The 22,149-nt window shown below is 54.0% G+C and overlaps 6 protein-coding genes across 6 annotated transcripts; 4 read left to right on the top strand and 2 right to left on the bottom strand.

Annotated features, from left to right (window-relative positions):
• Window positions 1-2,613: 2,613 nt before the first annotated feature.
• Window positions 2,614-7,456, top strand: J4E93_000439 (uncharacterized protein; the record flags this gene model as incomplete). The annotated part of the gene is made up of 3 exons (XM_049338399.1): window positions 2,614-5,317; window positions 5,366-7,098; window positions 7,148-7,456. The coding sequence occupies 3 exons, from the start codon at window positions 2,614-2,616 to the stop codon at window positions 7,454-7,456; spliced, it is 4,746 nt and encodes a 1,581-aa protein (XP_049204284.1).
• A 2,484-nt stretch (window positions 7,457-9,940) lies between these two features.
• MCA1 (Ca(2+)-dependent cysteine protease) lies at window positions 9,941-11,544 on the top strand (the record flags this gene model as incomplete). Its single annotated transcript, XM_049338398.1, has 6 exons — window positions 9,941-10,061; window positions 10,105-10,214; window positions 10,274-10,739; window positions 10,793-11,231; window positions 11,295-11,464; window positions 11,519-11,544. 6 exons carry the CDS (start codon window positions 9,941-9,943, stop codon window positions 11,542-11,544), a joined length of 1,332 nt encoding a protein of 443 aa, XP_049204283.1.
• Window positions 11,545-11,976: 432 nt separating this feature from the next.
• J4E93_000437 (uncharacterized protein) lies at window positions 11,977-12,855 on the bottom strand (the record flags this gene model as incomplete). Its single annotated transcript, XM_049338397.1, has 1 exon — window positions 11,977-12,855. The coding sequence occupies one exon, from the start codon at window positions 12,853-12,855 to the stop codon at window positions 11,977-11,979; it is 879 nt and encodes a 292-aa protein (XP_049204282.1).
• Window positions 12,856-15,532: 2,677 nt separating this feature from the next.
• On the top strand, window positions 15,533-17,339 carry J4E93_000436 (uncharacterized protein; the record flags this gene model as incomplete). The annotated part of the gene is made up of 7 exons (XM_049338396.1): window positions 15,533-15,716; window positions 15,766-15,945; window positions 15,994-16,077; window positions 16,142-16,254; window positions 16,301-16,353; window positions 16,413-16,648; window positions 16,720-17,339. The coding sequence occupies 7 exons, from the start codon at window positions 15,533-15,535 to the stop codon at window positions 17,337-17,339; spliced, it is 1,470 nt and encodes a 489-aa protein (XP_049204281.1).
• Window positions 17,340-17,605: 266 nt separating this feature from the next.
• Window positions 17,606-18,355, bottom strand: J4E93_000435 (uncharacterized protein; the record flags this gene model as incomplete). Its single annotated transcript, XM_049338395.1, has 1 exon — window positions 17,606-18,355. The coding sequence occupies one exon, from the start codon at window positions 18,353-18,355 to the stop codon at window positions 17,606-17,608; it is 750 nt and encodes a 249-aa protein (XP_049204280.1).
• A 1,058-nt stretch (window positions 18,356-19,413) lies between these two features.
• On the top strand, window positions 19,414-22,037 carry MON1 (Vacuolar fusion protein mon1; the record flags this gene model as incomplete). The annotated part of the gene is made up of 4 exons (XM_049338394.1): window positions 19,414-20,107; window positions 20,160-21,031; window positions 21,522-21,703; window positions 21,794-22,037. 4 exons carry the CDS (start codon window positions 19,414-19,416, stop codon window positions 22,035-22,037), a joined length of 1,992 nt encoding a protein of 663 aa, XP_049204279.1.
• Window positions 22,038-22,149: the final 112 nt, after the last annotated feature.

The following is a 22,149-nucleotide window of genomic DNA, read 5'->3' as shown; positions in this document are numbered from 1 at the left end:
CTAGAAGAGCAGGCTGCATAGCGGTACTAGGGGCTAGGACAGCGTTCTGTTTCACTTGTAGCTTATGGTGACGAAATGATGTATTTGGTCAAAATACTCCATAGAAAGACTGCGTAATACTACATGTCGCTGATGATCGGGAGCATTGCCGGGATGCGATTGGATCATGTGTGGTACAGGGATGACGGAGCCGTTTTGACTTCATGTGTGAGCGTTAGAGTCACATGTAAATGACGGGAGTCATCTTGACGCGGTGGCTTGGCGTGACATATCGTAAAGTTTCTTGAAACACCGCACAAAGGCTGTAGTATGCCAGAGTCTAGGCTTCGAAGCACTGGAAGCATACAAATAAGTTATGCTTTCTTTGCAGCCTGCTCGGTACTTGCGTAAGGTTCACCTCCGTTCTAGGGCTTATGGATGGGCGGTACGGAACGAGTCCCGGCGGTAGTGTAAGGTTCAAGTGCGGCAATCGCACGAGAAGTCAGATCTAGATCCGCGTCAGACAAACCTCTGCTGGGCAATTCTTGTGTCGCAGCCCGGTAGAAGTACGTTTGATGTTGCTCTTATCGCCACTGTGGGGAAGATAACGCGGGTAAAAGAGTTTCGAGATTGACCTCAAGATAGCGCATAGTGATGGCGCGTAGGACAAGAGGCTAAGATGGATGATTGTGGTTATTTCTGATACGAGTATTTGGAAGTGAGCGGCACTGTCAATCCCCCTTGCTGTTCGCACTATAAAGTGCCAAGTATAGGGTTCGCGCTGCGGCGTGCCGCTAGACGAAGAAGCAGTCAAAACTTGACATGTGAAAGCCGTGAGTATTTTGTGCCAAATCTGTTGATGGTGGCGCGAATACCAACAGGCGATCATGGAGAGTATAGAGTTTCGGCTATCTAGGACAATGGCTTATCGTCGGGCCTTCCTCGAGTGTTTGATCACGGCGCGGCAAGTTTAGGTTGCGAAAAACAAGAGATCTGGTAGCAGGGGCTATTGAAAGTGAGTGATGATGCATGGCTGGGCAAGCGCGATAGGCGACTGAGGGGTGGCTCAGTATGCAGGTCCCGTCTTGGTATATTGGAACACTGCAGCGTGTATAGCCGGCGCGACAAAGGAAAGTGCGCATCCCGGGGTATAGTCACGCTATGTGCCTGCTGATCTCTGGATTACTCAAAACATGAATGACATGCGTGTTATCGGAGCAGCTGCCCGAGACCAGAAGGTCGCGATGTCAAGATCTTAGGCGGTGGAAGGTTGTGGAGGGGTGTTCCCTGTGTACGGAAGATTTCTGGTGACGCATCTGCGGGCTCGGAGATATGAGCACTAAGCGAGTATTGCCGTACAACGTGTCCATGAGGAAGTCGCGATGGCGGGTCTGGCAGCGACGTGTTAATGCCAGCGTGGGCAGGAATAAGGTCGGGATGAGTTGGCGCTCGAGGACTCAGGGGGTGAGCAGTGGAGAAATGCATTGCTGGACTTGCTTTTGCCCAACGGCACCAGAGGGTGGTGGACGGAGAGGCAAGATATGCAGGAAAGCGGAGTTGTGGATTGCCCGCAGGAGGCGCGACCCGTGGTCTCACGCCGTGCAGCAGCCCCCGGGACTTGTACCTTTTTAATTGACGAGCCGAGCGTCCGTCTGCACAATTGCTGTTGGATAGTCAGTGATAATTACTCCAGCCGCGTGCGGGCCTATCAACGCGCGCTGGAGCGACTTTGTGTCAGCTCGTCCTGGGTATACCGAACGTTTTAAGAGGCAGAATGGGAACAGGGCGGGGGTCGACCCTATTGACGGAACCGCGTTAGTGAACAAGTGAACAGTGCTTGGGGTTCGTGATTTGCCGTGTGGCTGCAGGATGCCAATGGCTGGTGGTACACGGCAGCGTTTCATGGGCGCGACCAGGAGGCAGGTCGGGGGATGCAGCAGACAGGGCTGGTCCGGGCGCGGGGACCAAGACGTCTTGACTCGCAGGCGCGACCGTGTTGGATGCTTCGGTCGTGGGCGTGCAGGGGTGCCACGACAAAGTTTGGGATCTCCTGCACCGACATCTCAAAAGTTGCTAGCTGCCCTTCTCCTGCATTGGGGCCAGCAGCCAGCAACGCTTCTCTGCCCCGAACGCGTCTTGCGACCGCGACGGCGTCTGCTGCTTTCTCTTCCTGCCCTCTCTGTTCTCAGATCATTGCCTGGGGACTGAGGCCGCTCCCCCATCTGGTGGAGATCCGCACCTAGTGCTCGCGCGTGGCTCCTCTTGGCCTCGTCCTGCAACACGACCACCATCGTCGTTTGGAACCCCTGAAGCCCCGCAACCCTCTCGTAAACTGAGTTTAGAGCCACCGCCGCCTGCGCGTGTCATGCGAAAGCGACTGCGAGACGCCTTGCCTCACCCCTAGCATCGTTCTGCCGCAAGCCGCTGGCTTCCCAGGCTGAGGAACGGCGCGCCCAAGCAGCATCGCGCCATTGACCACCTCCGTCACCTGTCCGTGCCGTCTGCAGTCACGGCACGCTGCTCAATTGCTCCTGCATAGCCCTCAGCGACCTGTCTGGGCTTTCCGGAGAATGCTCCTGCGCCCCAGTGTGGGAAGGTACTCGACGCTCACTCTCTCCCACCGCGCACATCACCATGGCCGATTACTCACTCCACGACGGCCGTCCCTCGACGCCCACCGGCTCCTCGAGGACCTTCCGACCGAACGGGTCTATGCGAGCCCTCAACACCAACCCGCCCAAGCAGGAGACCTTCTTCGACGATGCCACCCCCGTAGACCGCTACAACGACTCCTCCAAGCACGATCCGCTGCGGGACTCGCACGACCTCTCCTTCGCCGAGGGGGGTAACGTGAGGGACTCTGTCGTCGACAACATGCTGCTCTCGCTCGACCAATTCTCCACGGGCAACCTGTTCGGCGGCAGCTCAGGGCCCCAATACAACAACTACGCCGAAGACGACTTCTTCCTCAGGGACAACTCGTACCGCCCGCCCGGCGCCCGTCATCGCGGCCACACCTACGCTTCGTCACGCTCCTCCGACTATGACCTCAACCCCGACGAGCACTCGCGATACACAGTCCACCATTCGCGCGCACGACGAAGTAACAGCAGCAACAACATCGGCTCGCCCATTCACCGGAAGGGAAGCACGCGGGACATGTACACGGGCAGGCAAGGCACCGGCCAGTATGGCCAGCTCCCACAGGCGGGCCATCTGAGAGGCGGCAATAAGAAGGGCAGCATGGGCAGCGGCTCCTCGAGCATGGACTTTGGCCAGTCTGGCATTTTGGGCAACCAGCGTCTTGGTTTTGGGAAGCGCTCAGCGAGTTTCGACCATAGCAATGCAAGCGACCGGGGTAGAGTCTCACCTCTCAGAGTTGAATCTGTCTTGGACCGTGGTAGGGTTGCCTATCAAAACTATCCCGATGAATACGATGCCGCTCCCGAGCCCACCATCCCGGCTGGCCCTCGAAGGGTCCAGGAACCACCGCAGTCCCCGCTCGCTCTACCTCCCCAGCCAGCCTTCGCCGCACCACAAGGACCGAGGCCTGGCCGCAGAGGCAGCGTGCGCTCCAACACAAGCTACAGAACGCTGCGCAAGAACAAGAGCCAGCCTGGACCAAGCATGAGAGCCCAGGCGCAGGAGTTTGTCAACGCCAGCACCTTGCGGGAGTTGCCTCCTGTGCCATCATGGCATGACCCGTCCGCTCCCTCACCGTCTGTGGCCGCGAGAAGTCCCCTGTTCCCTGTGCAAACCCCAGCAGCGCCCAAGCCTGGCTTCTTCCGCCGTGTCTTTGGTGGAGGCTCCTCCAAAGCTTCATCACCCCTCCCAACCCCCACAGGCCCACCGACGTTGTCGCAAGAAGCTTCAACACCCGTCTCCACCAAGCCACAGACGGCCGATGTCAACTCCATGTACTCTGCCGCACGACCCCGCACTACCCCGAACAACAGCAGTCACATTGCTACGCAAATAAAGTCATTACCAAAAGCCCCCCAAACAGCCAATTCTTCGCACGGAGATGGCCAGGCATTGCAGCCCCCCACACTGGGCAAAAAACCATCATCGTTCTTCCGCCGTCGCAAGAAGTCGATATCCGAAAACACAAAACCTCCAGTTGCCGCTCTTGAGATCCCTCAACCCAACAGGCCGGTTCTTCCGCCACAGCCCAGCCCCGGAGTTAGTAGCTTGCGCCAAGTGATGAACCCTTACTTGAACGATGCAGGGCGCACCGTTGAGAGGCCCTTCGACACGCGAGATGAGCAGTCGGGCGATGCTTCCACGAATGGATTCTCACCAAGCTATAAACCACACAAGGATGCAACAGTCCGCACGATCAAGCCGACTTCGCGTGGGGATGATCAGACACCGCCTGCGTCACGAGGAGAGAAACTGAAGGTTTCTGAGTCGAACAACACAGGCAGTCCGAAGTTGAAACTGAAATTGAAGCACGCAAAATCTGCTGCCCAAAATCAGCAAGAAGACACTTTCCTGGCGGACAGCAGCGGCAATGAGGACCGCAGTGGTCGTGCAACACCAACGGGTGACTACAGCGGTACCGAAGATGCACGGAGGCCAAGCACAGGACCCACTCCCTCATCATTTAGACAATCTGATGGAAAAAGCAACCGCAAGCCATCTGGCGATCACCGGGCTGAGCTTCTGTCACCTCTCAACAACTCAACCTCTAGGAGCGGGTCAGTGTCACAATCTGCTTCGGAGGTCGAAGACGAAGGTTGGGTCATTACCGAATCCACCGACAAGGTACATCTTACCAACGGCAAGAGCCCAGCGGCGAAGCGTGTGTGGCTCGACACCACTCTGCCAGACACGCTTGGCGACACTTCTGACGATCTCAAGCTACCCTTGGAAGGCGCGCGATCGTCCCAGCAGTCACTCGACAAGGTTTCGCCAGACGCCAACACTCCAACCTCACCTAATGACGTTTTCCACTCTGCTACGAGCCTGCCTATCGTGCAAGTTGAAAGCCGCGAATCCGACACCATGCCTGCCATTGTCGAGGACCGATCGATGCACAGCGAGCCTACTGATGCTGAGCGCGAACGCGCATTCCAGATCTACAGCGGTGATGATTCTTCCAGTCTGAAGGCTCAAGCAGCCGCCCTGCTGGGCGATGTCACCCTTTCCAGCACACGCATGCGGAAGGCCTTCATGGACCTCTTTGACTGGACAGGCATGAATATCCTCGCCGCCATGCGTGACCTTTGTGGCAAGATCATTCTCAAGGCCGAGACGCAGCAGGTTGATCGCATTCTCATGAGTCTTTCAGAGCGTTGGTGTGAATGCAACAGCAGCCATGGCTTCAAGGCAGTCGGTAAGTGCTCACTTCGCTGAGACAATATAGTAAGCTAACCCACTGCAGATGTTGTGCATACGATTTGCTATTCCATCCTGCTCCTCAACACCGATCTCCACTTGGCCGACATTGAGTCGAGAATGACACGTAGTCAGTTCGTCCGCAACACACTCCCGACCGTCACCCGCGTATGTCAAGATTCGGTCAAGGCTGCAGGAGAGGAGACACTGAAGCCGCAACACGCCCACTTCCGAAGACCCTCTCTCCCGTGGAACGATAAATCAGAACCCAACTCCCCAGGCGCCGAAGCCACCACATTTCCAGCGGACGAGGAAGAGCCTGTGGAGGCTAGGAAAACCCGCAGTCGTCTCTCGATTCGCCCTCCTGCTAGGAGTGGCTCAGAGGGTCTGCTCTCCTTTGACTCTGCAGTGTCAGAGTCCAACACCCTCGTCAACTCACCATACAATGGCCCCATGCGGGGATGGGAGTTCCAGATCGAAACTGTGCTCAAAGAGTTCTACGATTCCATCCGCAAGCAACGCTTGCCTCTCCACGGATCTTCTGAACCTGTTGTTCATCACCAGCCTTCGTCGAACAATCTCTCTGTTAGCAACATGCTGCGCCGCACTCCCAGTGTGCTAAGCAAAGCGCCATCGGACAATACCAGCTACCGTGGTCGCTCGCAGAACGACTTCCGAAACGTGGGCAGTCGTTGGGCTTCTAAGAACCGCTCAAAGCAAAGATTGTATCCTTCGTCTACTGTAGCATCAAGTCGTACCAGCCTGGACGACGGATCAGTTTGGAGCCCTGCTGGATCCAGCTCTTGGAGTCGCTACTCTTACGGCAAGACGGGCACATCAATGTCGGTCGACTCTCTTGGCTCGCACTTTGCAACTGGGGACTATCAACAGGCCATCGGCTTCGCCAATGCTCTCAGTCAAGCTATCATCCGCGAGGAAGGCATGACTATTGCCAGCGATGAAGAGTTCTCCCGTGTCGCCCCCCTGTTGGAAGACGAGACGCTCGAGCTTGTTGGAGCACCCTGGGCCAAGGAAGGCATTCTCAAGCACAAGCGACACCTTGATTCGGTGGATAGGAAAGCAAAGGATCGAGCCTGGAATGAGTGCTTCGCTGTTGTTGAGAAGGGCTGCATGCGTCTGTTCTCTTTCAGCATGAACTCCAAGTCGGTTCGACAGAAGAGCAAACTGCGGCCGTCCGTGGGCGGTGTTGTAGGGGGCGGCAACTGGATGGACAATGCGGAAGCCCTGGACAGTTTCCCACTCCGACAGACAATCGCCAGCGCTCTACCTCCCCCAGGATACTCAAAGACAAGGCCTCACGTTTTCGCGCTGTCACTGCCTACAGGTGCTGTCCATCTCTTCCAGGTCGGCACACCAGACATTTGCCGAGAGTTCGTGTGCACCGTCAACTATTGGTCGGCTCGTCTATCGAAAGAGCCTCTAATGGGTGGAGTCAGCAGCATGGAGTATGGTTGGGGCGAGAACGTCATCAACCCAGCTCTGATCCGACAGGACAGCGCACCATCAGTACAAGGCCACATGCCCCGTCCCAGTGTTACAAGCTCCCTTCGTAGTTCGATGGACCATGCCACCGGCACGCCGAAGGCCAGACTTCCCGGTGACAAGGTGACCCTATCTGACTGGAGCCCACCGGCGTCCAGCATGATGGCTAGTACCCTGATGGAAGTGGACCAACTTAGGGCCCTTACCGACTATGTTAAGAACATTGAGAACGAGCTCTCGCACCACAATGAACTGAGAGCGCCGTTACTCATTGCCGTAAGACTTACCTCCAGACTATACATGAACGTCACTAACATATTCTCAGTTCTCCCCTCGCCACCCTAACGCACAGAAGGCCATGGCCAACTGGGAGCGCAAGTCGCAGTACCTCCTTCGTGAGATTGTCAAGTTCCGCACCTATATCGACACTCTGGCAACTGCGCAAGCGCAGAAGCAAAAGATATATGCCGAGCGTGAAGCTCGTGAACAGCAAGAGCTCGAGGAGGCAGAGAAGGAAGCAGAAGCCAGTGCGAAGAACACTGAAGATGATGGTGCGATTCAAGCTTCCGAGCCTGCTCCATCCAAGACCATCCCGAACCCTGCTCTACCAGCAGCTTTCCTTTTACATCCATGATCGCCGATATTTTATTTTGGCGTACACTGACGATTGATTTCTTTGTTACGAATAGTTACCCCCTTAAAGCGCACGATACGGCGTTTGCGTCTGCTTCATTCGTCGAAACCGAGCCTCAGACAGCGTCCGCACTCGGTGGCTTGACGCACTGTTATACCTATTGTAATCTGTACGAAGTTCTCACGTTTGGCGTCTCCAGAAATTTCCTCGGCTTCTCTCTTTCTCGTTCCTTCTTCTTTCAAACGAACACGTACGACCACCCCAAGAGTCATTTGAATCGGACTGCACTCTGTACGATTATATTCGCATCTAGTCATTATCAAGCTCAGGAAGATTGATGACATATATGGTTACTTTGGGACGGAGCTCGCTCTTCATTATTTCATCCTTAGACTGGGCGGGAGAGCGCGATGAAGAAGACATTGTTCGAATATTATACCCCATGTTCTCGAATAGCATACTTTGAACACTATCCTCTTATGGCACTATTGACATCACCGCGCGCATCTATTCCTGGTGCATCGCCATGTCGTGCATGATAGCTGGGAGAAGACGCACACTTCGTTCATCGCACAGCTTGCATGAGCATGTCGTTACATCACCCTCAGCTGCCCTGTCCCCGCAAACTGAACTACTCATAGGGCTATGATAGCTCGACTTACCACAGCCTACCAGTCAATGTAACCCCATAGCCACCACCACGACATCTATGATGCAGTTCGAAGAAGCCCATTGCGCCCACTTCTCACCACCACTGCAGCTAGATACTCCAGCGCGCTGTGAAACAACAGCAGCGTTGCGCCTAATGCATACACCGGCCCTCCTCCCTTTCCAATCATCGTGTATCGTGGACCAATTACCGTCGGTCCTCAGCGTTGGCATGCAGTGTCCTGCGCAAGCCACAGGAAGGGCTAGACTTTCTTAGCGTCAGTCTCTACAAGCAGCGGCGCTTTGACGTAAGGACTGAATTGGACAGAAGGATGCCAGAAAGGCTTCTTGCAGATGCGTGAAGTGCATCAAGGTGGGATCGCGTAGAGGGGTATGGGTCGGATTGGAAAGCGCTGAAGGCAGGGTGGCAGGTATGTAGCCAAGTGATCTCGTACACCCTTCGCGTTACACGCCCCATTCGGTAGGGTGCATGGTGCCGTGTACTTGATCTGGCCGGGGAAGGTACAGGGCTGAAAGAAAGACTTGGATGAATAGGGAATGGGAAAGGGCCGTTTGATCTCGGAGCGGGTTAGGGATTTGGTCTCGATGGATGGGGGTCCACGTTTGATAGGACAGTTCGTTGTAAACATACTTGCGAACGTTAATCGGAACTGAAAAAAGCAAAAGCAACAGCACATAAACCACCGAAAGCATCGCAAACTCTCTCTAAAGCACACGCTGTGGAACAGCGTTAGACCATTCCAGCTCCCAGGAAACAGATCTGCACCTAGTTGGACCCCGGTCCTGGGGATCGTCGGTGTTGCCGTCTCGCGTACGAGACCGGACGAGCTAACTAGCCTTGTACCTCGCCGGCATCGTGGCATCCCACACGCCCCCATGTCACAAATTGCGGAAAGCTGACGGGAAGAAGACGGACAGATTGAGCGTGCCGGGCGGTTAGACGAATGAGAGGGCAGAAGCGACGGGAGACTCGGCACTGGGGTCGCGTCTTGCATAGGAGGAGACACGTAGGTAGTTGTGGAAATGAGGTGGACGAAATGTCTTGGAGGAGGCATGTAGCGTGTATTACCCAATTGATGTAGCAAACGTAGGATGGACTATGGCAGACAAGCGTCTGCGTTGTAGTCGCCGTTGTACAGTGTTCCTAGTGCATGAGTAGCTCGTGCTGCGGACGCGATGCCGAAAGACGATGCATGTACACAGTCGGCTGCTACAGTAGGTTTGCATAGCGGCATGCAAGTCGCATCGTAGACCACGAGGAAACATGGGCACAAACCATGCGCCATGCGCCTTCGACCCGCCATCCAGACTCTCTTGACAGGCGTTTCCGTTTTCTTTTATCTCCGCAACGGCCCATTCCCATCCGATAGCCCCCTGAATTGACTCGATTTCCGCTTTCTCTAGGGGATCGTCACGCATCTTGCCTATTCTCGTGGTTTGCTCTTCTAGATTCAGACGTCTGGACTGTGAGGTTAGAAAGTTGGCCCACGAGTTTCGGAGCTTAGCACCCATAGCTTTGTCAGATCTCAGCCCTAGCCATCCTTGCCAGACCCCGCGCTACTACCACATCTCTCGACGTTACCGACGCACCGTCAGCCGCACTCTATAACGGGACCGACTACAGCTTTCTTCGTGCACCCTACGACATTTTATTCCTTCACCTCGACACTTGCGCCACGGTTCCTATTTGAAGCAGTGAAGAGCGCGCTCGCAGACGGATATCTGGGCATCATCATTCACGGCTATTCGGCATCTCTGCCAGTACGCGCGGACACTGGAGGAAACCTCGACAGCAATCGCACATCGCAACTCGACATGTCCTACTATCCCGGCCAGCAATACCACGGTGGCGGTGGCTACGGCGCGCCGCCGCCGCCTCAGAACAACTATGGTGCTCCACCTCCCCAAGGATACCCGCCTCCACAGCAACAATACGGTGCTCCGTGAGTAGACAATGACGTGCAAAGCTTGACCACCAGTGCTGACGAACACCAGACCTCCACAACAATACGGATACCAGAGCCCGCAACCACCCTACAACAACTACGGCCAACCTACGCCGCCGCCTCAACAGTATGGATACAACCAGGTATGCACATGGCATGCTGAAAAGCAGCCGCTGGCGGAATTGATGGCTGACATGCTCAGGGCCCGCCACCACCACAGCAGTTTGGAAACTATGGACCTCCACCTCCGCAACAACCACAACAGCCTCCTCGTCCAGGCATGATGCCTACAGCTGGCAGCAACCAATGGACACACGGAAACCACAACGCTCCCCCACCCCCACCATCCGGCGCACAGAACTTCGGTCACGGCGCACCCAATGGCTACTCGTTCCAATACTCAGCGTGTAACGGTCGACGGAAAGCGCTGCTTATTGGTATCAACTACTTCGGCCAACGAGGCCAGCTTCGTGGTTGCATCAACGACGTGAAGAACATGAGCACGTACTTGAACGAGTTCTTTGGCTATAAGAGGGAGGACATGGTCACTTTGACGGACGACCAGCAGAATCCCATGAGCCAGCCGACCAAGGCGAATATTCTGCGAGCGATGCACTGGCTGGTCAAGGACGCAAGACCGAACGACTCCTTGTTCTTCCACTACTCAGGTGTGTCTCCTTCTCTGCACAAGCATACTATCAGACATGCTAACTTGATCCAGGGCACGGTGGCCAGACCAAAGACCTCGACGGAGACGAAGACGATGGCTACGACGAAGTAGTCTACCCAGTTGATTTCCGCACCGCCGGCCACATTGTCGATGACGAGATGCACCGTATCATGGTCGCGCCCCTCCAACCTGGTGTGCGATTGACCGCCATTTTCGATTCCTGCCACTCCGGCTCCGCCCTCGATCTGCCTTACATCTATTCCACCCAGGGTGTGCTCAAGGAACCCAACCTGGCGAAGGAGGCTGGTCAGGGTCTGCTGGGTATCGTTTCGAGTTACGCACGCGGCGATATCGGCAGCATGATTGGTGGTGCCACAAGTCTGTTTAAGAAGGCGATCAATGGCGACGAAGTGTACAAGAAGAACTTGCGAACAAAGACTAGCCCTGCGGATGTGATCATGTGGAGTGGATCAAAGGACACACAGACCTCGTAAGTTTTCTACCGACTGATTCTGGACTTGACATGAACAATACTGATATGGGTGAACAACAGGGCCGACGCAAGTATCGGTGGTGAAGCTACCGGAGCCATGTCATGGGCTTTTATCTCTTCGCTGCGCAAGAACCCGAATCAGAGCTACGTACAATTGCTCAACAGCATTCGTGATGAGTTGGAGGGCAAATATGCCCAGAAGCCTCAGCTGAGCTGCAGTCATCCGTTGAGTAAGCCTTTTCTCTACCTTGCTATCAGCACGAACGACAAGCTAACTGGATTAGATACGGACCTGTTGTACGTTATGTAAACGTGTGATTGTGGGACGAAGAAGAATTGCTGTAAGATGATATGGGCTAGGGTCCGGTATTTGCATGCAGGGGCCTTTGGAGTAAACGAATGGATGATACCATGACACATACATCCTTGGACAAGGAAAGCGTGGTTGCTACCAAAACGGATGACTAACGATTGTGTATACGAGTTCCTCGGTATATACTTGGGCACGCGACACGACGGTAGTGTGTCAACCAGCACTTGCTGTAGCTATTGGACAGTCCGACTGGAGTAAAAGAAGTCGTTATTCATTATCATGGGGTATCGAACTTTGTTGTGTCCGTCGATGTATATCCCTGCTGTAGCACCATTGCTATCCATTATCATCGTTGATCATGATGCATCCTTCCATCCGTAGCTTTCTGTAATATAATCACGAAGAGCCAAAGCAATTCATGACCCACACCTAGACATCCGCAATCTCCTCGTCAACCCAATCCCTCCAACTCCTCCACTCGCCCCAGCTCAACGCGACCTTCTTACCCTGGTACCTCGTGACCTTCACCGTAACCTTATTCCAATCCGCCTTCTTACCACCCCACCCCGCCTTCCGCATCAAACTAATCAACGCCTCTTCCTTCGTCCACCCCTGTTCGCTCGCCACATCAGGCAGATACGTACTCCCGTATCGCCTGCCCTTTTCCTGGAAGCTAATCCGCAAGCCATGTGTGCCAATCTCCCAATCCATAACGTCGTCGACGGGCTCAAAGTCTGTGAGGAGCGTGACCGCGCAAGAGAGTGTAGGTAGTTCGCGTTCGCTGATGGGCGAGAAACGCGTGTCGTCGAAGGCGGCTGTGAGCGCGTAGGACGAGAGTCCCGTGGTGAGGGGCTGGGCTGAAAAGGTACCGATGCAGCCTCGAAGTCGCTTGTCGCCGGACCCCGTCACGGTGTTCCATGTTACGAACAGCGGATGCTCTTCTGCCACATCCTCCTTATCGACCAGGTTTGTAGTGCTGCTACTCTGGCTTGTGATACTGCTTGGTGCCTCGCTGCTTTGACCACTCGGCGTCGAATTCGCGCTTTGGCGGCTTGACGAACTTGCGGACGAGGGCGGAGAGGCGAGGATACGCGATATCGCGGGTGTTTTGTGGGAGCCATCTACCTGTGCGGCGGCCTGGTCTGCTTCTTCCGCTTCGGTCTCGTCTTCGAGTTCGGATGTCGTGGTAGGCTCGCTGTTGTACTTTGCCCAGAGGTGTTCGACTTGAGCGAGCGTGAGGGCAGGGCGCTTCTCGAGGCTTGCGACGAGCGTTTCGAAGCAAAACGCGCAGTGCGCTTGGGTTGCCATGGTGGGATGGTGGGGCGGTGACGTTCGACCGGAGCGAGTGGGTGGAGGCCGAGATGCGTAGGCTGGGTTGGAGAGGACGTGAAGGTGGAGAGGACTGGATGGCGGAGAAAGAGGAGATAGGAACACAAGAGTCTTACAATAGAAGACGGGTAGATATGACGGATGAATCCGGGGTGTAGGGCTGCTAGCTAATCGGGCAATGACAGGGCTGTGCAGCAACGTCAGGAACGGGAACGCCTCGGCTGACTTACCTCCGCGGAGAGACGAGTGAGAGCGCCCAGGAGCATCTTGTAGGTGTCTAGTGACTACAGACGTTTCCTCGCATCAACTCAGGAAGGTTGACGTGGTGAGAGACTGGAGCATCGCGGTCGCAGACTATGGATGAAGGATAGAGGTCTCAAGGTGCCACTGACAACCCCGCCGGTTCCTCAAGGTGTATGTCTAAGAAGCGTCATCTGAGTGAAGGGAATTCGCACAATCTGGATAGAATAATGTCATTGATTGGAATACATATAGATGTATACTATCTCACGATGTACTGACTGCACAGACTCTCTAAGAGATGCACCGAAAGTCCCAAGGTACTGACTCAACAGTTGGTATGTAACCCCATCTTCATGCACACGTACCTTACGGGGTAAAAGGTCGTGTGTTTGGTAATGATGGGGGTGCTTGTTCTTGCCACGATAGATTTTCCTTCAGCAGGTCGAGCATGGAAGAGCTCTGTTGCTGTACACACTAATGGCTGGGTTGAGGTTTGCACCTCGTTGGTCTCTCTGACTTACCTGGACTCGTTGCGAACGATCGAACAGCCTAACACATCACTTGGACAGTCGCGCGCTGGTGGAACCGACCTGACTTTTCGACTTGTTTCATTGCCGCATTTCATGCCTGCAGTAGGCGTGAAGCCGCGTGCTCCAATCCCTCGAGTTCGAAGCTGTCATAGAAAGTCCGAATGCCATTGACGCCGACCAGATGTCTCATAAAGGAATCGAAAACCGCCATCGTCGCTCGCTCGTGATCGTGTCGTCCTTTATGCCGAGTCGCGCTTGCCCTCCTTGACCTCCTTCTGTGTGTTTGTTAGCGGGCCGTGTTCCCGTGGGACGGTGAGGTGTTGGTACGCACCAGAGCGCGCATGGTGCCGTGAAGAGCATGCCTGTGGTTCCTCCTGAACTTGGGGTCGGTTCCCTTGAGCGAGGGGTAACGGTGGGTCTTGGGCTTCTTGATACTGTGTTGCCATTGCATCAGCTTTTATTCTCATCTAGGCATCCATAGTCTTTCGCGTTGTAGACGATTCATCTGCGGGATGATGGCGCGTGCGATGGAGGGTGATGCGTACCCGTTACGGTGGTTCTTCTTAGACTGGTTGTGCTGGGACGAGTTCTTGGATTCTGCGCAGCTCCGTTAGTATTCTGGCCATGTAAGTCGTGAGTTACAGTCAACATACTGGCCATGGCGACGGTTGTGGATGTCGATTTGGCTGTGTGGTATTGTCGAAGAGCTGATGTCGGGGAACGAATTTGCTGTGCCCAGGTGTGGTGCAGCTCGTAAGCGAGCGGGATTTCGCGCTAGTGGTAGCGTGACGAGGCTTGCACCAGCAACACCAGGTGCGCATCACCATGTCTTCAGTCTTCTCAGGTAACATTCGAAAATCAGTCACAGGATTCTAGAGGTTGGCTCGCAATACCGCTATTTGCTCCATTGTTGCATAAACCTCGCATGGTTTGCCGACACTACTTTCGCGCGCACAACGGAGTTCATGACCAGCATTCTGGCATCATCTCACACAAGTGGAAGTCGAACAGTTGGGCTGCAGCTTACTTTAATATAGGACCAAAAGTCAGCAAGATCTTAAGATGTAGAATTCGGATATGCTTACTTCTAACACGTGTTTCATCTCTTCCCTAAATTCGGTGGGATGATGTCGATATCTGCCGAGCTTGCATGCACACTTTCTAGAACTCCGGTCGTGCTTGCGTTTTTAAGTTTCCACGTCAACTCTATCCTCACCGGATGGCGTCACGGCCACTTGGCAGTGTCCTCCTTCCTGAATACTCCATTACGACCCGTCATTACAAGTACCCTTCGACGTCGCTACTTTTCGTTTGGGAAGGATGGCCTGTCATCCAAAGCGATGTACTCCCTCGAATCAGGCGTCGTTTGCTGAACTACTCTTTTCGCGGCAGATCTTGTATACGCAAATTTAGCTTCAATGCGCAATCTAGTACGTTTCGGACTTTCAGGAAAGAGCAGTGCATGGTTACTGAGTGTAGAAGGCGGCCTTGTTATATCGCGCCTTCACACCTGAGGTCTACACTGTGTCGCTACCTTGCTTTTTACCCAGCCTCACCTGGCTACCAACGTCTCAAGTCATGTAAAGCTAGTCACTACTCTCCCAAGCCGTCCCATATTCTTTGTCGATCAGCGGAAGACGTGCGGCACAATTCCACTATCTGGCAGGCTTCCCTAGAACGCGGAACCGTGCCCGTCCACCGGGTGTGCACGCCGATGAATGACGATCTTGACTAATTGGCTACTATTAATCACGCCTCATCAACCTTTACTGCTGTAAGCATATGCTGCAGCTTCGAGGCGACTACATCCCAGAAATCGCCGTGCTCTATATATGCTGTAGCCCGGACTCCGATTAAGCGTGGCTGTCACTCTCACATCGACCATGACAAATCCGGCAATGAAACCATCGAGTGTGCCAGACGATAAGACCGTGGTGCTTAACGATACATACGGAACTCATATCGACCCGTATGCTGAGAAGAAGCTCCTTCGGAAATGCGACCTTCGCGTTCTTCCACCTCTCTTTGTCCTGTTTCTTCTAGCCTTTTTGGATCGTGTCAACATTGGTACGTTGCTGCTACTCCAGTATCATGCTCGCGAGCTAATAGAACATAGGCAATGCAAAAATTCAAGGTTTGACCGAGGACCTGAACATGACAGGCCCGTTGGCCTATCGTTACAACCTCGCTTTATCGATATTCTTCGTCCCTTACGTCCTCTTTGAGGTACCGTCAAATCTCATCCTGAAGAAGATGAAGCCTTCAACATGGCTCAGCCTCATCATGATACTCTGGGGTAAGTCGCGGAAATCCGGTGTGTGGTTGCCATGCTAACGAGCCTCAGGTATTTCGACAGTCGGAATGGGCCTTATCACCAATTTCGGTGGTCTATTAGCGATGCGCCTTCTGCTAGGTCTTTTCGAAGCTGGTTCGTATTGCCTAGGTACAAATCGCAGGTGCAACATTTACTGACTTCGTGAACCAACATTTAGGGTTGTTTCCTGGATGCCTGTATCTGATCTCGATGTATTACAAGCGTTACGAGCTTCAGTGGCGCATCACCCTCTTCTTCAGCGCGAGCATTATCGCTGGAGCATTCGGTGGCGTGAGTATACATGTGTCAAACCCTAGTTCGTACTGACCTCTCGTAGCTCCTTGCATTCGCTATTGCCAAGATGGACGGCATCGCAGGCTACGGAGGATGGTAAGCACCCCTCATCATGATTGCATGTGAAACCAACACTGACTTCGTCGACCACTCAGGCGCTGGATCTTCATAATCGAGGGTGCTGTCACCGTCGCATTCGGCATCATCATGTACTTCTGGATCCCTGGGTGGCCCGAGAAAGCAGGATTTCTGAACATGGAAGAGAAGACCCTTCTTCTAGCACGACTCAACGCCGACACGGGTGATGCTGTCATGGACAGATTGGACAAGAGAGCTGCGAAGAGGATCTTTTCAGACCCCAAGATCTATCTGGGGACTCTTGCCTACTTTGGTGTGTACCCCCCTTGCTATCCCGTCTTGAAGAATCTATAGATATGCTGACCATACGCTTCCACGTTCCAGGGATCAACAATACCGGCACAGCTGGGTCCATTTTTACTCCAACTATCGTCAAAGGGCTCGGTTACACATCTTCCGCCGCCCAAGTACGCTCGATACCTATATTCGTCGTAGCAACCGTCGCAGCGGTCGCAGCAGCCTGGCTCAGCGACCGCATGCGCCATCGCTATTGGTTTTGCATGGTCGGTATCATCGTCGCATCGATTGGCTACATCATGCTTCTCGCTCAGGAGAACCTTCCAGCTGGCGTGAAGTACTTTGCCCTCTTTCTCGTCACACCTGGCGGTTTCATCACTCAGCCCATCGTGCTCGCCTGGATGTCCAACCTTGTGTCTGGTCACTACAAGCGCTCTGTTAGCTCCGCTATGCAAGTAGGATTCGGAAACCTGGGAGGTGTCGTGGCGAGTAATATCTTTCTGGAGAGCGAACTGCCGGGTTTTAGGACGGGATATGGGACCAGTTTGGGGTTATTGTGGGTTTGTGCTGCGGCGTGCACCGGACTCCTGTTCTTGGTCAAATGGGAGAACGCGAAGAGGGAGAGGGGCGAGAGAGATGGAAGGCTGCAAGAAGTGGATGCCGACAACCTGGGTGACGATCATCCGATGTTCAGGCTTACGTCTTGAGGCAAGGATGCGGGGTGCCTTGTGACACGCAAGTACAAAGTTAAACAGAGCACTCTGGTAGCAGTTCAAAATAGACGTTTGACACTCCAATTAGAGGATAGCTACCTGATCTGTATTGAGGTTCCTTCTCGGTGCATTCGTAGGGGGGCATGATACGTGCCTTCCCTGCGTGGCCGCTGCCCAAGCACTAGAGGTCACGATGGAACTTCATCTGGCGTGTTTCTACTTCCCGCGCCAAAGCAATTAACATGCTACCGAAAGAGTGGTCATAGTATCTGCCAATCTTTCTCAGTTTCCATAGGACTCATAGCTGCGTCGGTCCAATCATCATCAGATCCACTCTCGTCTTCGGTGTCGGATTTTAGAATTGGTGAAGATCCGGACGTTTCTTTCGGCTTTCCGTCATTCCTCGTCTCATCATCTGTTGTGCCGAGTCCATCGGATGAATCTTCCTGAGCCTTGTCTTGCTCGTCCGAGCTATCCTCCCCATTATCATCGCCCATGATTTGATTGCTGAATGGCCGCGCATTGTTCGTGTTTGGCGGTGTAGTCATAGCCTCAAAAAATGCTCTAGCATTGCTGTATTCTCTTGTCTCACCACTCCACAGGATACACCCGACTATGATCTTTACATCATCTCTGTGTAGAAGGATACTGAACTCGCTCGCCGCACCCCAGAGGCTCATCTCATCATCCCATATGTTGAGACACAGTGTCTTGAATCCGGTCAAGTGCTCCAGAATGTAATTGGCTAACTCGGCGAATGCTCTTTGGGTAGCCTGTGCTGAACAGTCTTCTTCGTAGGGTTGCACGAGAAGAGATAGACTTGTGACATGTTGGCGAGCAGATGGACCGATGCTTTCTAACCATTTTTGAGTCGCAAACGCTTGGTACCGTCCGCGCGGACAAGGGCCTGTTAGGAAAAGGAAATTTCGGCGTTCGTATACTGTCGGCTCGGCATCTTCATGGACTTGGTTACGGCGCTCTTTTTCTTCTTTTGTTGCAGGTCGCAGCATGTTGACTGGTCCATGCGCGGACTGGAGCACCCATAGCTCTTCTTTTCTCGCTTTGAAGCGGACTTCGGGGCCGACGCATTTGCTTCGAGTGTAGATGTGGCCCGGCTCTCTGCCGTCTTGCGATGGAAGATCGGATCTTGGACATCGACAAATGTCGATTTGTGTTTGTCCGGCAAATGTGGTGTTGCTGGGGTTCTCAAGATGGGGCCAATCCAAAGTATAGTTGATGGTCGTTACGTTGTCTGTCGTTGAGAGGTGTGACATCGGTTGATTCGGACTTCGATACATAGCACCGGCGACGGTGTGGACTATCGGGTGAATCTGCTTGCGAGAGTGAGGTCCAATGGCTTTGACCAAATTGAGAACTCCTTGCCTGTAATACACCGTACCGCCCAGACCACAGTCAAGCACGGAAGGCGCGTGATGTCGAATTCGGCTCACTTTGTTACTTTTTCGTCAAGTCGCCCAGACACGAGGCTGATAATAGGTCATCATGCATACCGCTACTCTCACTACGCCTGAGATACCAACCACACTTTGTGGATGTGCTATGAAATACCGGATGAGGGAATGCTGTACGCCTAGTTAAGCTAAGAATAGTAAGCTATGTTGGCACAGCTGAGTACGAGACGAGGCGAGAATGCGTCAGCGCTCGAGTGCGCGTGGCGAGAAACAGGATGGAAGTTGCGAAGTCTTGGTGTTGTCGGTGAAGTAATGGTGAGTTTAGCGGAGGGTAGGTAGGTAAGACGGGCAGATGGGAGTTATTTGTGGGGTCCGGTGAGCAACGCGCACCAGTGTGAGGTGTCAGTGTGCTAGGAATAGGTTTCCTGCGCGCATGCCATGCCCATGTCTTTGCAGAAGCGAGTCGAGGTCAGCGCGAGTCGATCATGCAGTCGCGCAGTGTCGATGATAGGGCAGCCACGTCATTGGCCCAAGCGTGTTGGATTACATGGATAAGCGTCACGATCACGGAGCTTCGCGACATGCACGCCTCTGTTGACGCGCCATGCCATAGCAACACCAAGCCGCTGTCTAGATGACCCTCGCCCGCTGTCTTGATGGCCGAGACTGGGAACGCTGAGCCCCAGACGCCGATCTCTGAGGAGCCCAGCTCGCCAACGACACCCACGCAGAAGAGCAGCAATGCGTCGGCCAAGTCGATTACCGGGGAGCCGATTGAGCAGCAGGACTTCGCCAATCCGACCCTCAGCATAATACGGAACTTCTCGCGCAGCACGTCTGCAAGCTCGGTGGCGACTAAAGAAGAAACCCCTCCGCCGCTGCCACCCCGACCCGCACTCGGTCTACTCTCACGACCGTCGACATCGCACTCTACGGCCGCTGGGAGACCGCAACTCCTCTCCAAAGCCACCACACAGCTCTCCGTAGCGCGGACACAGGCGTTTGCTACCGATGCGAAGGATGAGTCACCAACGTCTTCTGGACCAAAGACACGCGACACCTTGGGCGCCTCGCTAGGCGCGCATAACCTCAGCGATGCCGACGACGGCGCGAGTATACGCAGCTATGCGCCGACCATAGAGGCGGCAGGATATCAGGAGAGTCTCCTGGGCGAAGTCATGGGCCAGGCAGAGAAGTCGGAGCAAGAGAAGTCGCTGCTCAGGACGCTGGGTCACAAGTTTGTCGATGCCGAAGCGCAAAGCATGTTCCCGCCGGACCCATACTTTGAGGAGGCTTTCCGTCGCGAGTTCGACGAAGTCGACGAGATGGCCATGGACGGATCGAATGAAGGTCAGATACACGGCATGTACCTAGAGGTAGCCCTCGCTGATGTAGTCAATAGAAGCCGTTATGCATCAGTGGCGCGCAAAACTGAAGCATTTCCTCATCCTCTCGAGTGCCGGCAAGCCCATCTACAGCCGACATGGCAACGACCAGCTTATCACAAACTACATTGGTGTCGTGCAGACCATCATATCTTTCTACCAGTCCACCAACGATATATTGAGGGGTTTCACAGCAGGAGACGTACGCTTCGTCGTCATGTCCAAGGGCCCGCTCAACCTGGTAGCCATTACGCGTTTGCCAGAGAGCGACTCTCAGCTCCGGTCACAGCTCGAGGCACTCTACATGCAGATCCTATCCACTCTCACCCTCCCTAATATGGAGCGTATGTTTGCTGCGCGTGCGAACTACGATCTTCGCAGACCGCTGCAGGGAACAGAGACACTACTATCAGCGCTTGCAGATGGCTTCACAAGAGGCTCACCATCGACACTGCTCTCCGCTCTCGAGTGCCTCAAGCTCCGCAAGTCCCACCGCACCACCATCAACAACACACTCTTGAAGACCCGCTCCGAGAATCTCCTCTATGGTCTCCTGGTCGCATCCGGGAAGCTCGTGTCCGTCGTCCGTCCCAAGAAGCATAGCCTGCATCCTGGTGACCTGCACCTGATCTTCAACATGCTCTTCGAAGCCGGTAGCGTCAAGGCTGGGGGTGGAGAAAACTGGATTCCACTATGCTTGCCAGGGTTCAACAACACGGGCTACTTGTACATGTACGTAAGCTTCCTCAATCTCGAACATCCAACGGAGCAGATGCAAGAGCGGCCTCGCACGAGCGACGGTGCCGACGACGAGGTCGCGGTCCTCTTGATCAGTGCGGAGAAGGAAAGCTTCTTTGAGCTTAGGCGTATGAGGGATGATTTAGTCGAGGTAAGCTCACAGTTTCTTTACATTCCACTGCAAAGTCTCCTTAATACCCGGGGGACCGGGATGATACGTGAGGACGCGTGGAATGCTAGTCAAATGGCCTCTCTGTCCCGCCCCAGGACGTTGTCCCGTGCCTTAAGATTGATGCATCGAATGATGTGGGCTCGAACGGGCTCAGAGGCGAAATTCGCTCATTCTCGGTGTTCTCCCATGGGTTCTCATGGGTTTATTGCCGGTACGCGCGAATTGTATACCCGTACGAGGGCCACGGGGCAACTTTGCGATTCGGCTTCGGACGTCAGCATCTCCGATGCTCCTAGCCCATCCTGCCCGTCGGATTCCGCATCCCCTTCCCTTTGCCCCGGTCACCGCGTTCTTTCGGTCCTTTGGTCGTTCCGTCCGTGTGGTTTCAATATGGCCAGGATTATCTGAGAAGAGAGCAATGCATTCGGTACAACGTAGATGTTTCGTGGGCTAACGGGTATTTCCGCAGAGCTTGCAACGCAATGGATCCATTGAGGCTATACGTACAGCTGTGCAGCAAGGCCGTCCCACTTGTACAGATATTGTGCCTGGCAGTCCGCTGAGGCACTTTCTATACAAGTCGAGGGGTAACGTGCAGTTTACCATGCCGAGTTATACACCTTACTTCGAGGGTGATCTTGAGAAGAGACGGTCCGTATCCCCACCCTTTGCACGTGATCTCGCAATCAACTGCCCCACATGCATACCAAGAAGTCTTGCTGACACTACCGTTTCCTCCAGATTGATCGACCTGTACAATAAACTTCACAGTAATTTGCACAACAAGCCGTCGACGCTTAAGGTGCATCATGAAACCAACACGACGTGTATAGCGTTAGCGTGGAGTACACCGCTGTTTGAGCTTTATGCTGTTGCGCCGGCAAATACGTCGAGAGCAGCGCTTGCACAGAGTGCGAACAAGGTCATTCAGTGGGTGCGACGAGAAGAGGAGAGAGTGTTCATCATTGGAGGTGCTGTATTCTAGAATTTCAACCACGCGAGGTGTTACAATCGGTAGAGCTTATATACCCATTAAAGCAAGGCAAGGGGAAAATAAAAGTATACCACAAACATCTTTATTGCGACTATCATCAGAG

This window comes from Alternaria ventricosa (assembly GCF_023758065.1).
Source record: "Alternaria ventricosa strain BMP 2768 chromosome Unknown scaffold_1, whole genome shotgun sequence".
Taxonomy (NCBI): domain Eukaryota; kingdom Fungi; phylum Ascomycota; class Dothideomycetes; order Pleosporales; family Pleosporaceae; genus Alternaria; species Alternaria ventricosa.
Note: the sequence above shows the minus strand (reverse complement) of the source record. Positions and strands in the feature narration are given on the sequence as shown.